At 49.1% G+C, this 14,945-nt stretch overlaps 2 protein-coding genes across 7 annotated transcripts in view; one reads left to right on the top strand and one right to left on the bottom strand.

Annotated features, from left to right (window-relative positions):
- MAPKAPK5 (MAPK activated protein kinase 5) overlaps positions 1-10,109 on the bottom strand; it is a 39,864-nt gene extending 29,755 nt beyond the window's left edge. For 3 of the 6 annotated variants that reach the window (XR_011385269.2, XM_051826831.3, XM_051826832.3), the window contains exon 1: positions 9,399-10,109. Coding sequence is in view for 4 of the 6 variants with exons in the window: in XM_051826831.3 (XP_051682791.1) it covers positions 9,399-9,434 (36 nt within the window). In the remaining 2 variants the exon portion in view is untranslated. The remainder of the gene's footprint in view (positions 1-9,398) is intronic. The other 3 variants (XM_008272243.4, XM_051826834.2, XM_089323152.1) reach the window with 2 other exon arrangements.
- LOC103351752 (uncharacterized) lies at positions 9,433-12,046 on the top strand. Its single transcript, XM_051826843.3, has 3 exons — positions 9,433-9,453; positions 9,621-10,336; positions 10,467-12,046. The coding sequence occupies exons 1-3, from the start codon at positions 9,433-9,435 to the stop codon at positions 10,483-10,485; spliced, it is 756 nt and encodes a 251-aa protein (XP_051682803.1). The 3' UTR covers positions 10,486-12,046.
- The last annotated feature ends 2,899 nt before the right edge of the window (positions 12,047-14,945 follow it).

The following is a 14,945-nucleotide window of genomic DNA, read 5'->3' as shown; positions in this document are numbered from 1 at the left end:
TCACCTGCTCTCAGGGTGCACACTAGCAGGAAGCTAGAATTGGGAGCAAAGCCAGGACTTGAACCCAGGCATCTGAGTCAAGATACAGTTGTCCCAACTGCCTGCCCCTGATTTATCACTAGAATCTTGGTGTAGGGGAACAGGATATTTGTTTATGCAGCACATAATCACTGAACAATTAGAACATGCCTGACACCAGGCCAAGGTCAGAGATGAAAACACAGATTCTGCACAATATATGCGCAAGTGTATGAAACAAACTGAGTGGGGCCAGTGCTGTGGCATAGCGGGTTAACGCCCTGGCCTGAAGCGCCAGCATCCCATATGGGCGCCAGTTCGAGTCCTGGCTGTCCATTTCCAATCCAGCTCTCTGCTATGGCCTGGGAAAGCAGTAGAAGATGGCCCAAGTCCTTGGGCCCCTGCACCCATGTTGGAGACCCAGAGGAAGCTCCTGGCTCCTGGCTTCGGATCAGTGCAGCTTCAGCCGTTGTGGCCAATTGGGGAGTGAACACTGGATGGAAGACCTCTCTCTCTCTCTCTCTCTCTGCCTCTCTTCTCTCTATGTAACTCTGAATTTCAAATAAATAAATAAATATTAAAAAAAACAAACAAACAAACAGAGTATAGCCTCTACTTCCACCCCTTTCTGCTGCCCAGGTTCTTTGGTTTGGGTAATTTGAGAGCTCCCATGTGCTGGTTCATTCCCCAAATGCCCACATGGCTGGGCTGGGCCAGGAACTTAATCCAAAGTGCCCACATGAGCAGCAGGAACCAGTCTCTTGAGTCATCACTGCTGCCTCTCAGGGTCTGCATGGGCTACAGCCAGGAATCAAAGCCAGGAACTGCGATTAGGACAGGAGCTTCTAGGTTAATTACCCACTCCCACTGCCCAGTTCTTGGTAAAGGTCCTCAGTACTATCTGTGGAATGGATGACTGGAACGGTAGGACTACACCCAGCTAATGAACAGATACTGAGTTGGGGGAAGCAGCAATGTTACACACATTCCCTTCTGAAAACCTGCACATCAGGGGTAAGGGGCTTGCCAAGGTTACACAGTGAGTTACAGGCACGATCAAGACCAGTGTCTACCTGTGGTCTCTCTCCCTACTGCAGCCCCATTTCTGCTATCCAGGTAACTGCCCAGGCTCCAGCATAAAGACTAGGAACAAATTTTGCCCAATCAGAGAGGAGTCTTCCTACACAGAACTCAAATCTACACATCTAACCTGTTGTCTATTTTGTGTTCAGAATACCTGAAATTGGGTAATTTGTAAAGAACAAAGTTTTTAATGTTGTTTATTTTTATTTAAAAAGCAGACAAAGAAGAGAGAGATCTTCCATCCACTGGTTCACTGCTTAAATGTCCCCAACAGAGTTGGGCCCAGCCAAAGTAAGGTGCCGCACCTCAATCCAGAGCTCCCACGCGGGACCTAACCACCTAAACCATGCGGCCTCCCAGAGTGCACACTAGCAGGAACCAGGAATCAGAGGTGGACGCTGGCACCTGTCCTGGGAGGACACCCCGGGAACAGAGATAATTGTTTTCCTTACAGTTCTGGAGGCAGGAAAGTCCAAAGTTGAGGGATCCACATGCGAAAAGGGCTTTCTTTTTTTTTACTGAATGGAGACATCAGCGGACTTCAAAGACAGACTCTAGTTTAATTCTAGGTAATTTACTAAACATAACAAGCTACAGGGTAAAGAGTAAGAATCCAGAGCTGCCACAATCTGTTCTCTAAACACCCAGTTCTCAACCAGAAAGTATTAGACATACAAAAAACAAAAGTGTCCCCCAAGCTCAGGAATAGGAGAAAGTAACAGCAACTGTCTGATCGGATGTCAAAGACTCTGCGGAGGTGGGGAGCCTTTCTCCTGCCAAGGGCCACTTGGATATTTATAACATCATTCACAGTCCACACAAAAACATCAGCTTAAAAATTAGCCTAAGGCCAGCACCACGGCTCACTAGACTAATCCTCTGCCTGCGGCGCAGGCACCCCGGGTTCTAGTCCTGGTCGCTCCTCTTCCAGTCCAGCTCTCTGCCGTGGCCCAAGTGCTTGGGCCCTGCACCCCATGGGAGACCAGGAGGAAGCACCTGGCTCCCAGCTTCGAATCAGCACGGTGCACTGGCCGCAGTGCGCCGGCCACAGCAGCCATTGGGGGGTGAACCAACGGCAAAGGAAGACCTTTCTCTCTGTCTCTCTCTCTCTCACTGTCCACTCTGCCTGTCAAAAAAAAAAAAAAAAAAAAATTAGCCTACTATAGATTTACTGAATTTTGAGTCATACCTGTAGTTGTTTTGGCCAAGCCAGACCAAATTATTTCTGCAGGATAGATGTTTCCTACCCTCTTTAAAGCAACTATTTTTAAAGTGTTCAAAGAATTAAAAGAAACTATGATGAGGAGCCAGTGTTGTGGCACAGCAGCTTAATCTGCCATCTGCAAAGCCAACATCCCACGTAATGATGTTCAAGTCCCAGCAGCTCCACTTCTGATCCAGTGGCCGCTAGTGCGCCTGGGAAAGAAACAGAAGATGGCCCACGTGCTTGTGCTCCTGCTTTCCATGCGGGAGATCCAAAGTAGTTCCAAGCACCTGATTTTGGCCTGGCCCAGCCCTGGACACTGTAGCCATTTGGGGAGTGACCAGTGGATGGAAGAGCTCCATGTGTGTGTGTATGCCTCCCTCTCTCTATTTAACTTTGCCTTTCAAATAAATAAACCTTGGAAAACAAAAAAAAGAAACCATGAAAGGTAACCATATGGATATGGTTGTGCCTTGAAAAGTACAATAACAAACATGAAAAATTCATCAGAGCACTCAACAGATTTGAGGTGGCAGAAGAATCAGTGAATCTCAAGAGAGACCCAGTGCCACTGCTGTGGTATAGCAGGTAAAGCTGCTGCCTTTGATGCCAGAATCCCACACGGGTGCTTATTCAAGTCTCAGCTGCTCCACTTCCAATTCAGTTCCCTGCCAATGCACTTGGGAAAGCAACGGAGGATGGCCAAGTGCTTGGGCCCCTGCACCCACGTGGGAGACCTGGAAGAAGCTCTTGGCTCCTGGCTGTGACCTGGCCCAGCCCCCAACTGTAGCAGCCACTTAATGAACCAGTAGGTGGAAGATCTGACTCTTCTCTTTCTGTAATTCTTTCAAATAAATAAATAAATCTTTAAAAAAAAAGGGGGGGGCAAGGGAAAATATTTCAAGAAGCAATAAGGAAGAAAAAAAAAAACTCACCCAACCTTGATAAATAAAACATATCACTCCAGAAGCTCAACAAACTCTAAATAGGAAAAACACAAAGAGAAGCACACCCAGACACGTCACAAATCTAAACAGTGAAAGAGTAAGAAAATGATGTATATAGCAAGCAAGAAAAAAGAAAAAGACATATCACACACCGGGGAACAATGCAAACAATTTTCATCAGAAACAACAGGGCTTTGAGACAGTGGAATCAAAAGTACTGAAAGAAAAACAAAAACAAGAATTCTGTGTTGAACAAATCTATCCTCAACACAACAGGGAGCAGTGGGAGTTGTGGTACAGTGGATTCAGCCAACGTCTACAATCTGGTATCTCATATGGGCACCGGTGCCAGCCCTGGCTGCTCCACTGCCGATACAGCTCCCTGCCAACATGCCTGAGAAAACAGCAGATGATGGCCCAAGTGCTTGGGCCTCTGCTACCCAGATGGGAGGCCCAGATGAAGTTCCTGGTTTTGGCCTGGCCCAGTGTCAAGTCGTTGCAGCCATCTGAGGAGTGGATCAGTGGATGGATGATCTCTTTCTCTCTGTCTCTCCTTCTCTCTCTATATAAGCATCTTTCAAATAAATAAATAAATCTTAAAAAAAAGAAAAGGAAATGAAAGCATTATCAAATAAAGAATTCACTGGTAATGTACATGGCCTAAAGCACTAGTACAGTAAATCCTTCAGAGAGAATGTCACCAGGTAACTTAGATCAGCAGGAATAACTAAATATAGAAAAAAAAAGGTTCTTTTCTTGACTTCATAAATATATATGATTGTTTAAAGCAACAGTTATTAAACTCTACTGTTATAATGTACAGATATACATGACAGTAAGAATACACAGGAGGAAGAAGGAAACAGTTATACTGGAGCCAAGATGCTACATCTTACCAAACTTAGTAAACACCCAACTGTGCTACAGATGCATATTATAATCCTTACAGAACCTTTTTAAAAAAGCGTACCTACAAATTCAACAGAGAAATTATACTAGATAATGACTTGGATCAGAAGGGAAAAAATTAAGAGTACCAGATATGGTACATTTACTGCAGGCCAATATAAAAACCTGTAAATATATTTTTGCCCCCCCCCCTTTTAATTACTTATTTATTTGAAAGGCAATGAGTTAGAGAGAGAGAGAAGGAGAAAGCTTCCATTGCTGTTTCATTCCCTTCAAATGCTCACAACAGCTGGGGCTGGGCCAGCTGAAGCCAAGAGCTCCATCTGGGTCTCCAGGCTTGAGTTATCATCTGTTGCCTCCCAGGCACATTAGCAGGAAGCTGGACTGGAAGCTGGGAGCAGGGTTGCAGGGACTAGAATCAAGCACTCTGACATAGGATGTGGGCATCCCAAGAACGGCTTCACCCAATGCCTTTCAAGTAGGTGAAAATAAACAAACAAAGAATAAAGTATGAACAAATTCATCAAGTAGTACAAGATCTACATACTAAAAACTATGCTAGGAGAAACTAAAGGAGTCCCAAAGAAATGGAGCACTATACCATGTTCATGGATTAGAAGACAATATTGTTAAAATGACAACTGCACCCAAATTGACCCATAATTCAAGGTAATCTCTAGCAAAATCCCAGAAGACTTTTTGAAGAAATTACATGATTCTAGAATTTGGAAATATAAAGGATGCAAATAGCCAACGTAATTCTGAAACAAAGCTGGCTCTCATACTACACAATTTGAAAACTTACAATGAAGTTTCAGTAATAAAATCAGTGTGCTCCTGGCAGTAAAGCATACTATCAATGGAATGCAGCAGAGAATTCAGAAATATATTTATATATTTTTCAACAAAGGTGTCAAGGTAATTTAATGGGCAAAAGACGGTCTTTTTTTTTTTTTTTTTTCAATTTGACAGGTATAGTTATAGACTGTGAGAGAGACAAAGGTCTTCCTTCTGTTGGTTCACCCCCCAAATGGCCACCACAGCCGGCGCACTGCAGCTGGCACACTGTGCGGATTTGAAGCCGGGAGCCAGGTGCTTCCTCCCAGTCTCCAATGTGGGTGCAGGGGCCCAAGCACTTGGGCCATCCTCCACTGCCCTCCTGGGCCACAGGATAGAGCTGGACTGGAAGAGAAGCAGCCAGGTCTAGAACCCAGCACCCATATGGGATGCCAGAGCTGCAGGCGGAGGATTAACCAAGTGAGCCACAGCGCCGGCCCCAAAAGATAGTCTTTTCAACAAATGGTCCTGAATAATTGGATATGTTTTTAAAAAAACAAACCTTATACCTTTATGTCTTACCAAACACCAAAGTTAACTCAAAATGGTTATCAGACCTTATCACTACTTATCCATCAGATAATATCACTACTTATCCATCAGAATGGCTTAAATAAAGACTGACAGTATCAAATTTTTATGGTAGATAAACTAGAACCCTCAAACACTACTGGTAAGAACATATGATGGTACAGTCATTATGGAAAACAGTCTTATGGTTCCTTAAAAATTTATTATATAACTCAGTAATTCCACTCCTACATACAGATTTATCATTTTATTCTTAACAGCTAAAAACTGGAAACAGTGTAATGTTCATCAACTAGGGCTTGGTAAGCAATGAAAACATCTATTCAACAATAAAACGGAGTTAACTAGTGAAGCATGGCTGAACCTCAAAAGTTTTATGCCAAAAACCTGTTGTAGGATATCATCAACTTGGAAATTTAGAGAAGGCAAAATTAGAGTAACATAAAGCAGATTGGGGCTGTCGGAAGGAAGGATGAGAATAGGGGCAGACTACCAACAGGCAGGACCTTTCTGGGGGGATGGAAATGTTCTAAACTGGGTTACAATGGATGCACTACTCCATGAGTTTACTGAAAATTACTGAATTGCACACTTATATTGGAGAAATTTTATGGTGTGTCACTTATATCAAAATGTTAAAAACATTCTGAACACTAAGGAAATTAATTCTCATTAAGTCCATCTAATATTAACAACTTGTTATATATGAGTAAAAGACAAATAAATGTAAGAACCCATTGTCTCAAGATGTTCATTCTGCAGGTTTGTCTTAAGTGTCTAGGAAGCGGTGAAGTCAAAGGGGCTAATAAGGACTAGAGACACAGGCAGGAAGGCAGAGCCTTCAGTTGTAGCCTTGTCTCATCCTAATATTTTTAACAGTGACAGGATGAAATCTGAAAGTCCGATCTGCACAGTTTCAGGTAGTTAGGAAGAAGTTCAAGAGCTGTGGTTAGAGGCCAGGAAAGAGTAGCAGGCAAAGCCACTGCCTGCAGCGCCGGCATCCCATGTGGGCACCAACTGAGTCCCGGCTGCTCCACTTCCGGTCCAGCTCTCTGCTGTGGCCTGTGAAAGCAGTGGAAGATGGCCCAATGGGCCCCTACACCCCAGTGGAAGCTCCTGGCTCCTGGCTCCAGATTGGCCCAGCTCCGGCTGTTGCAGCCATTTGGGGAGTGAACCTGCAGATGAAGCCTTCTCTCTCTCTCTGTGCAACTATGCCTTTCAAATAAATAAATCTTATATATAAAAAGGCCAGGAAAACAGCTTTCCCAGATGAATCTTATAGGTCTCGATGCTCACTGTTTGATAAACACTTCAACTAAGCAATGAATACAACATGATGCAACAGACCAAAGTTGTTTTTTTTAACTTGATGTAATGCTAGCCTGTTTCCAAAAATGCTTCCAAGAGAGCACAGCCCAGTCAGTATTTTTTGTCAGACCAGGTATTTTCAATTCCAAGAATTGGTATTGGCTGGACAACCCAAATAGGAAAATTCACCAATGATCTGCGAAGTGCTTTTAGTAAAGAAAAGCTAAAAAATAGTTCAAGAACATTAGGTTTGAAAATAGTCAACAAGTAAACTATGACTGCATATTATCCATGTTTCTATGAGCTAATATTTGTGTGCTCTAGTTGTCAGGTATTACTATAAGCAAATTTAAATATATTTGCTCATTTAATCTTCAGCTGAGGAAGGCTTTATTTGCCTTTAATAAATTTATGTGAGAGAGAATAAGCTCCTATCTGCTGGTTCACTCGACCAAATGTCCACAAGGGCAGAAGCTGGGCCAGGCCAAAGCTGGGAGCTGGACACTCAATCCAGTTCTCCCACAACACTTGAGTCATCACCACTATTTCCCAGGGCCTGCATTAGCAGGAAGCTGGAGTCAGGACTGGAGAGGCATCAGACCCAAGCACTCCAAGCATGGGATGCAGGCGTTTTAACTGTTGTTCCAAAGGCCTGCCCCGAGGAATGCTTTCATTTCCTTTCTGTGGACAGGGAACTCAGAGAGAAAGGACGTGACTTACTCAAGGCCACAAGCTAACAGAAAGGCTGGTATTTCAATTATGTCTCCCTAAATTGTTAACAACCTCCTAAGTAACACCGCCTCCCTATCCATATCCTGTCCACTAGAACTAGTCCCTCTTCTGCCTGAAATCCCTAACAGGTTACAGTGAAAGCCAACATTCTTACCATGACCTACACAGTTCTTACCAAGGCCCTAAGTGCTCTGGGCCTGCTGCTTCTCCATGACATCATGTGCACAGCCCCACTGCCCTCCAGACAAACTGCTGTTCAGTATCTCTGCCTGTAACATCCTTCCCCGAGACAGGGCTCCCTCAATGGCCTTCCAGGTTCTACACAAATATCACCACCTCTGAGAGCCTTCCCTGACTACCCTATTAAAATAGTACTACTCCTCCTTTCTATACTGATTTGCAACCATCTGGCACCCCCCCCCCCCCCCCCAGATAGAACACAAACTTCATGAAAACAGGGAGTTAGGAGTTTGGCTTTTACCACTTATGCATAGGAACAAAGCAGATACTGAGTTTTAAAATCTGCTACATATGCTTTGATTCATAGCCTAATCATGTAATTTCAGACAGCGGGGCAGGTGCCTGGCATAGTTAAGGCACTGCTTGGAAGGCCTGCACCCCACATGAGTGCCTGGGGTCACGTCCTGGCTCAGTTTCCAGTTCCAGCTTCCTGCTAAGTGTGCACTCTTGGAGGTGATGGCTCTAGTAGTTGGGTCCCTGCCACCAACATGGGAAGCCTGGATTGGGTTCCAGGTTCCGGGCCCAGCTCCTGCCACTCCAGGCATTTGAGGAGTGAAGCAATGATTGGAAGATCTGTTTATCTACACTTTTCAAATAAAATTTTCTTTAAATGTAAATAAAAATAATTACAAGGCAGCACATCACAAATCTGTACCAATAAAACTCAAACGAAAGGGGGAAAAAGATTTCTTTTAGGAACTTTATTTTCGTTCATCGAAATTTGATAGTCTGATGTGTATGTGTTGATTTCACCTCTAAAAGGCTAACTTTATTGGAGTAATTCGTAATTCTGGAAACTATACATAGCATCCCCCTAATTGCTGGAAGTGTTACGTTCATCTAGTGACTGTATCTTCAAGAAGAAAAGAACCCCCAGCTGTGAATGGGTGCCTGCTGCTAGAAGAAAAACGAAATTCTTAAATGCCCTGGGCTGGCTTTAACAATGTAAAATACGCCTGAGTCACACAGCAAACTTTAAGCTTCGGTGTTCAACTGAGTAAGACTCAAATCTCCCAAGACTGAGACCTCTGTGTGCAAAACTTGCCTGTTTAAAAAAAAAGTAAAAAAACAGGTTTTAGGAAACTCGTCATTTTATTCAAGCCATTTTAGGACACACATATTTGCTTTTCTTTTGATTCACAGAGCAGCAGATCGCGGGAGACTGTCAGATCTCCCCAAAGAAACGCAATGCTTCCCGGGGGCGGAGAGAAAGGGGGCGAAGAACGCACGGAACGGCGGGATCCACGGGCAGGTTTTTGCAAGGAGGAGGCGCACTACCTCTGAACTGCACATTTCCAGGGGCCGATTTCGAATCAATCAAACTCGCCAAGCAAAGGCTGGCGGCGCCGGGAGCGCCCTCCTCCCCGCTCGCAGCGCGGACCTCCAGGCCACTCACCTGCACCCTCGGGGCTTGAAGGCGTCAGACGCGACACACACACGCACACGCGCGCCCTGCACGGAGTGCGGGGAGCCCTAAACCACGGAGTCGCTGCGAACTCTCATCCCAAATTTCTCTCCGCCTTCCAAGTCTGGAGCCGAGAGGAAAGCCACAGGACAAAGCGGGGCAGGAGGGGGCATCGCCCCCTTACCTTGATGGCTTTCTCCATGTCGCTCTCCTCCGACATGCTCCACGGGGCCCCCACAGTCGACAGCGGCCGAGGCTGCGCGGCTGCACGGTCCCCTAGCAGCGGCGGGAGCGAGGGGCTCGGAGCTCCGGGCCCCGAGCCTCGGAGCGACGGGCAGCAGCCGCCCCTGGGGACCGGCGGGAACGAGGGCCCCGGCGCCGGCTCGGCTTCCGCGGGCGGCTCTAGGCTGGCGGCGACCGCCGCGGCCCCTGGGGACGAGGCTTTGTGCTGGGCCCCGCGCGGCCGCCTCCCGGCCTCATCCCCGGCCGGCGAGGCAGGCTCCCGGGGCAGGGCGAGGCGGGGAGGGCCCCGACCCGGGGCGCGGTGCAAGGGCCTCGCGGGGCCGCCGCCTACGCCCAGGCTCGCCAGACCCTGAGCAGGAGCCTGCGCCGCCGCCGCCGCCGCCGGCACCGCCGCGAAGCCGAAGCCGAGCCCGCCGCCGCTGCTGCTCCCGCCGCCGCTTCAGCGCCACACATCGCCGGGACACCCGCGCCGGGCAGCCCTGCCGGCCGCCCGCTCGTCCGCCAGGTGACCAGCCCGAGCCCAGGGCCGCCGCTCCCGCCTGCCGCCCCCGGGACCCCACGGCTCCACGCGCCCCTCGCGGCGGGCCGCCGGGGTTTCCGAGCCACCCCCGAGCGGCGCGGCCGGTTTGCAGGCGCCCGCCCGGGCATCTCCGAGGCGCGCCTCGCGCAGGACAGGTCCCCGGGCCTTCCGCTGCGCTGGCGCCGCGCTAATGACGCACGGGGTGCCCGACCGAGCGGGGCCATTGGAGGTCGCCGCGGGAGCCGGCGTGGCGGCGGCGCAGGGTCCCGCCTCCCGGAGCTGCGTGCCGGGCAGAGTGCGGGGCGGCGGCTGCGGGCGCGTTACCCTCCGCGGCGCCTTCCCCCTCGCGTCTTTGCAAGGTAGGTTTCGGGTAACTAGTACGCGTGCAGACTCGGTGGCTGAAGCTCCCAGAGCCGAGCTCGCGTGCCCAGGCCCCGGGAAGAGGTCGGCGCATATAGAACTCAGGGTCGTGCCCTTGACCCACACCAGTGACCTCTGCGGGACCTAAGAGGAGCCCGTGACCCCCTCACCACCCGCCGGTTCCTCACACCTGAGAGGCAGGCCCGCCGGACGCTGGGGGACACCACCGGAGCGAGACGTCGAATCTGCTCCTGGAACCTTCCGGAAAAGGGAGAGAGGGCGAAGCCAAGAGGGAAATGAGGGGGATGCTGAACGTGGCGAGAGTTCTGTCCTGGATGAGGGGAGGTTGCTCAGGAGGTAACCCGTTCACGCCGAGGCAAGAAAAGGAGCCGGCCGTTGAAAACCCAAGGGAGGGCTTTGGGAGCAGATGGGACAGCAGGTGCATGAGTCTTAAGGTGGAAGCAAAGCTTAGTGGGTTCCAGAAGCTAGAGTAGACCGAATGGCGGGAAAGTGACCCAAGATGGGGCTGGAGATGTGGAAAGGACCTGAGTCGTGTATGGACTTCGGGTTTATTGTAAACCACTGGGAAGTTGTGAGCTGGAGAGTGATGTCAAATTTCTCTTTTTTAGTTAATTAATTTAAAAATTTATTTACTTGAAGGGCAGGGCAACAGAGGGAGAGGGTGAGTTAGAGAAAGAGAGGAGAATCTTTCATCCACTGGCTCACTCCCCAAATGTCTGCAACAGCCAGGGCTGGGCCTGCCCTACCCCAGCAGCCAGCAACTCCATCCTGGCCTCCCACATGGGTGGCAGGAGCCCAAGTACCTGAACCAGCATCCGGTGCCTCCTAGTGCACGCGTTAGCCGGAAGCTGGATGGGAAGCGGGGCGGCCAGGACCACAGCCAGCACTCAGATGTGGGCTGCTGGTGTCACAGGTGGCAGCTTAACCTCTGCGCCACAGTGCTGGCCCTGATAAATCTGTTTTGGAAGATCGCCCTGCTCTGTAAAGAATGGCATGTAGGCAAGCAAAAGCGGAAGTGTCAACAACCATCTTGACCACTGGGAATAATCCAGATGAGAGACTGTTGCTCAAATATAGGAGGTGGCAGTGTGGAGAGAGAAAAAAATGGATTCAAGGTAAGTTTTGGAGATGACGTTGACAGGACTTCCCGAAGGGCTGGATGTCAAAGGTAACCAAGAATTTCATCAGGGAGAACTGCTGAAGCCACTGGGTGGATGTGATGCCGTTCAGTGAATGAAATACTTGCCGGGAGAGAGTGTGGGCTCCTCCGAGTTCTCGTCTGTGGAGGCCGCCTGGGCGCTTTTATGAGCTACAGCAGAGGACCAGTCAAGTAAGTGAGTGATGGAGACTTGGTAGTGCACCAGAATAAAGTGACTGCTGTCTCTGTTGGCCGTACACCTGCACTCCATTCCTCAGCCCCTAAGTAGCCATGGCCACGTGCCTGTGCTCTCCCCAGCGGACAGTGAGCAGGACAGCTGTGCACAGTTTCCAGAACTGGCCCGGAAAGCCCTCCTGCAGGTGCTGCACTGTGCTCTGACCTGTTCTGCCACCTGGACACGGACCGTGAGAAGAGTCTGGACAAGACAGAGGCTCCGAGTAGAAGGTTCCTGGGTAGAGAAGTCTGCCTCTCTTCACAGATGTCTGCATGTGAATGTGATGTGAGAAAAATAAACTTCTTTTTTTGTGGAGCGTCTGAGTAATTTGAGTCATTTTATTACTGCAGCTTTGCCTTTGCAGCCTAATCCACAAGATGAAAGAGAGACAAGGCCTGAGTGAGCTGCTCAGCTTACTGACCCCTTTCCATGTGCTTTCCCACTTCCTGGAAACTTCCCTCCCAGCACGCACATGCACACACACACACACACACACACACAGAGCCAAATTTCTACTCTTTCATCACTCCACTGATCTTTTCAGACAGCTATGCCTAATGGCTGCCCTTCCTTTCCCAATCTGAGTTAGATGTTCCTGTTATAATCTCCTAACAACTTTCCTGGGGTTTGTCATACTTTGTGTTTATGTATGAAGGTCCTTCAAAAAGTTCATGGAAAATTAAAGGTGTTTGTTTTAGTGCACAGAATTCTGAAATCCATGCATACGAGTGGTCTCCAAAGTTCACTGAGATCTGTGTTTCAAAAAAAAACTACAGGGATTTAAAATTTTTGGCACTAACATATTTTTTTTCTTTTAAGTAAAATGAGAAAGAGGCCAGGGCATTTCTGTTTTTTCTTTTTCTTTTTTCTTTTTTTTTTTTTTTTTGAAAGAGAGAGAGAGATGGATCTCCCATCCACTGGTTACTCCCCAGCTGCCAAGAGCAGGAATCTGTAAGTCTCCCCCATGTGAGTGGCAGGGAGATCACCCGCTGCCTCCCAGGGTGTGTATTAGCAGGAAGATGGAGTTGGGGGTGGAGCTAGAACTCACACCCAGCACTCTGATGTGAAAAGTGGGCGACCCAAGCAGCGCATTAACCACTGTGCCAAGTGCATGCTCCCCCACTGATCTTTTTTTTTTTTTTTAAGATTTATTTATTTTTTACTTGAGAGTCAGAGTTACACAGAGAGCAGAGAGGCAGAGAGAGAGAGAGGTCTTCCATCCAATGGTTCATTCCCCAGTTACCCGCACGGCCGGAACTGTGCCAATTTGAAGCCAGGAGCCAGGAGCTTCTGGGTCTCCCATGTGGGTGCAGGGGCCCAAGGACTTGGGCCATCCTCTACTGCTTTCCCAGGCCATAGCAGAGAGCTGGATTGGAAGTGGAGCAGCTGGGACTAGAACCGGCGCCCATATGGGATGCTGGTGTTCCAGGCCAGGGCCCTAACCTGCTGTGCCACAGTGCTGGCCCCTCCCCACTGATCTCAATCCCATGTTTTGAACTGTCCTAATACTTTCTTTAGTGTTGTTCCCCACTAGACTGTAAATCATTTTTCAAGGGAAAGAGTCTTACCTGGTCATCTCATGCCACATGCTTAGTAACTTTGTTCAGGACTTGATAAATGGAGGAGGCCATGCCCGGAGGAAGAAGAGGCTTCTTCCGATGAACTTCCACTTTTGGCTGGTCAGGTGGCTGGGTAGGCAGCCTATCAGACAGCCTCCGGGGTGCCCACCTGCTGGCAGGTGCAGTCCCTTCATCCTGCACGTGGGGCTGCCTCTAGCAGCTTGCTTCTGATGACGGGCTTCATCCAAGATGAGGTCACAGGAAGACGCTTCTGTCGGGGAGGCCCCTCTGCCGCTCGCTCGTCTGCCTGGGGGAAGCCGGCTCACTTGTGAGCTGCTCTGTTAGTTTCTAGGGGCTGCCAAAACAAATTCCGACAAGCATTAAACGTTTAAAGTTAATTTAAAAGCGAGAGAGAGCGATCTCCTATCCCATAGTTAGCTCCCCAAATACCCAGAACAGCCAAGGCTGAGCCAGGCCGGAGCCCAAGTAGAAGCCCAAGAAAGAATTTGTGGGCGTGCCTTGTTGTCTAATGGAGGGAACCTCAAGAAGACTCCCAGGGAAGCACAAAGCCCTTGAGAGAGTTGTATTTGGACTCTAACTGAGGATAAGGCAGAATGGCAAGGCTCCTGGCAGGAAGCGGACCGAGGGCCGTGCTCTATTGCAAGTGTGCTGGTTTCCCTGGAAGGGTGACTCCGTGGACCCAAGAGCTGTGGATATGGCCCGTGCCACAGCTCACTAGGCTAATCCTCCGCCTGCGGCACCGGCACTCTGGGTTCTAGTCCTGGTCGGGGCACCGGATTCTGTCCCGGTTCTCCTCTTCCAGTCCAGCTCTCTGCTATGGTCTAGGAGTGCAGTGGAGGATGGCCCAAGTCCTTGGGCCCTGCACCCGCATGGGAGACCAGGAGAAGCACCTGGCTCCTGGCTTCGGATTGGCGCAGCGTGCCAGCTGTGGTGGCCATTTGGAGGGTGAGCCAATGGAAAAAAGGAAGACCTTTCTTTCTGTCTCTCTCACTGTCCACTCTGCCTGTCAAAAAAAAAAAAAAAAAAAAAAAAAAAGCTGTGGATAATGAGTTCTCAGTCCCTGGGAACGGACTGTGGGTTTTCCAGCCTTTACCCAGCTTTCTCGGAATGGCTAGGCCCTGGGCACTCCTCTGTGCCACTCATTTTCCTCCTTTTTTAAAAAAAAGGTTTTTTAATTTATTTATTTGAAAGAGATACAGAGAGAGGCAGAGACAGAGAGAGAGGTCTTCCATCCGATGGTTCACTCCCCAAATGGCTGCATCAGCCAGAGCTGTGCCAATCAGGAGCCAGGAGCTTCTTCCAGGTCTCCCATGTGGGTGCAGGGGCCCAAGGACTTGGACCATCTTCTGCTTTCCCAGGCCACAGCACAGCTGGATCGGAAGTGGAGCAGCCAGGACAAGAACTGGCGCCCACATGGGATGCCAGTGCTTCAGGTCAGGGCATTAACCCGCTGTGCCACAACACTAGCCCCTCATTTTCCTCCTTTTTGAACAAGGAGGTCTGTTGCTGTTAGCTTTGTTTTCCTCTGGTGGCAGGGGTAGTTTACATCCAGACTGGAGCCCTTGATGATACCAGACCTAAACAGTTGAAGACCATACAGTCTCTCCCTCGCCCCAAACTCTTTTCCTCTAGTG

The sequence above is a fragment of the Oryctolagus cuniculus genome, chromosome 21, assembly GCF_051225735.1.
Source record: "Oryctolagus cuniculus isolate XC-2025 breed Fujian yellow rabbit chromosome 21, ASM5122573v1, whole genome shotgun sequence".
NCBI lineage: Eukaryota > Metazoa > Chordata > Mammalia > Lagomorpha > Leporidae > Oryctolagus > Oryctolagus cuniculus.
Note: the sequence above shows the minus strand (reverse complement) of the source record. Positions and strands in the feature narration are given on the sequence as shown.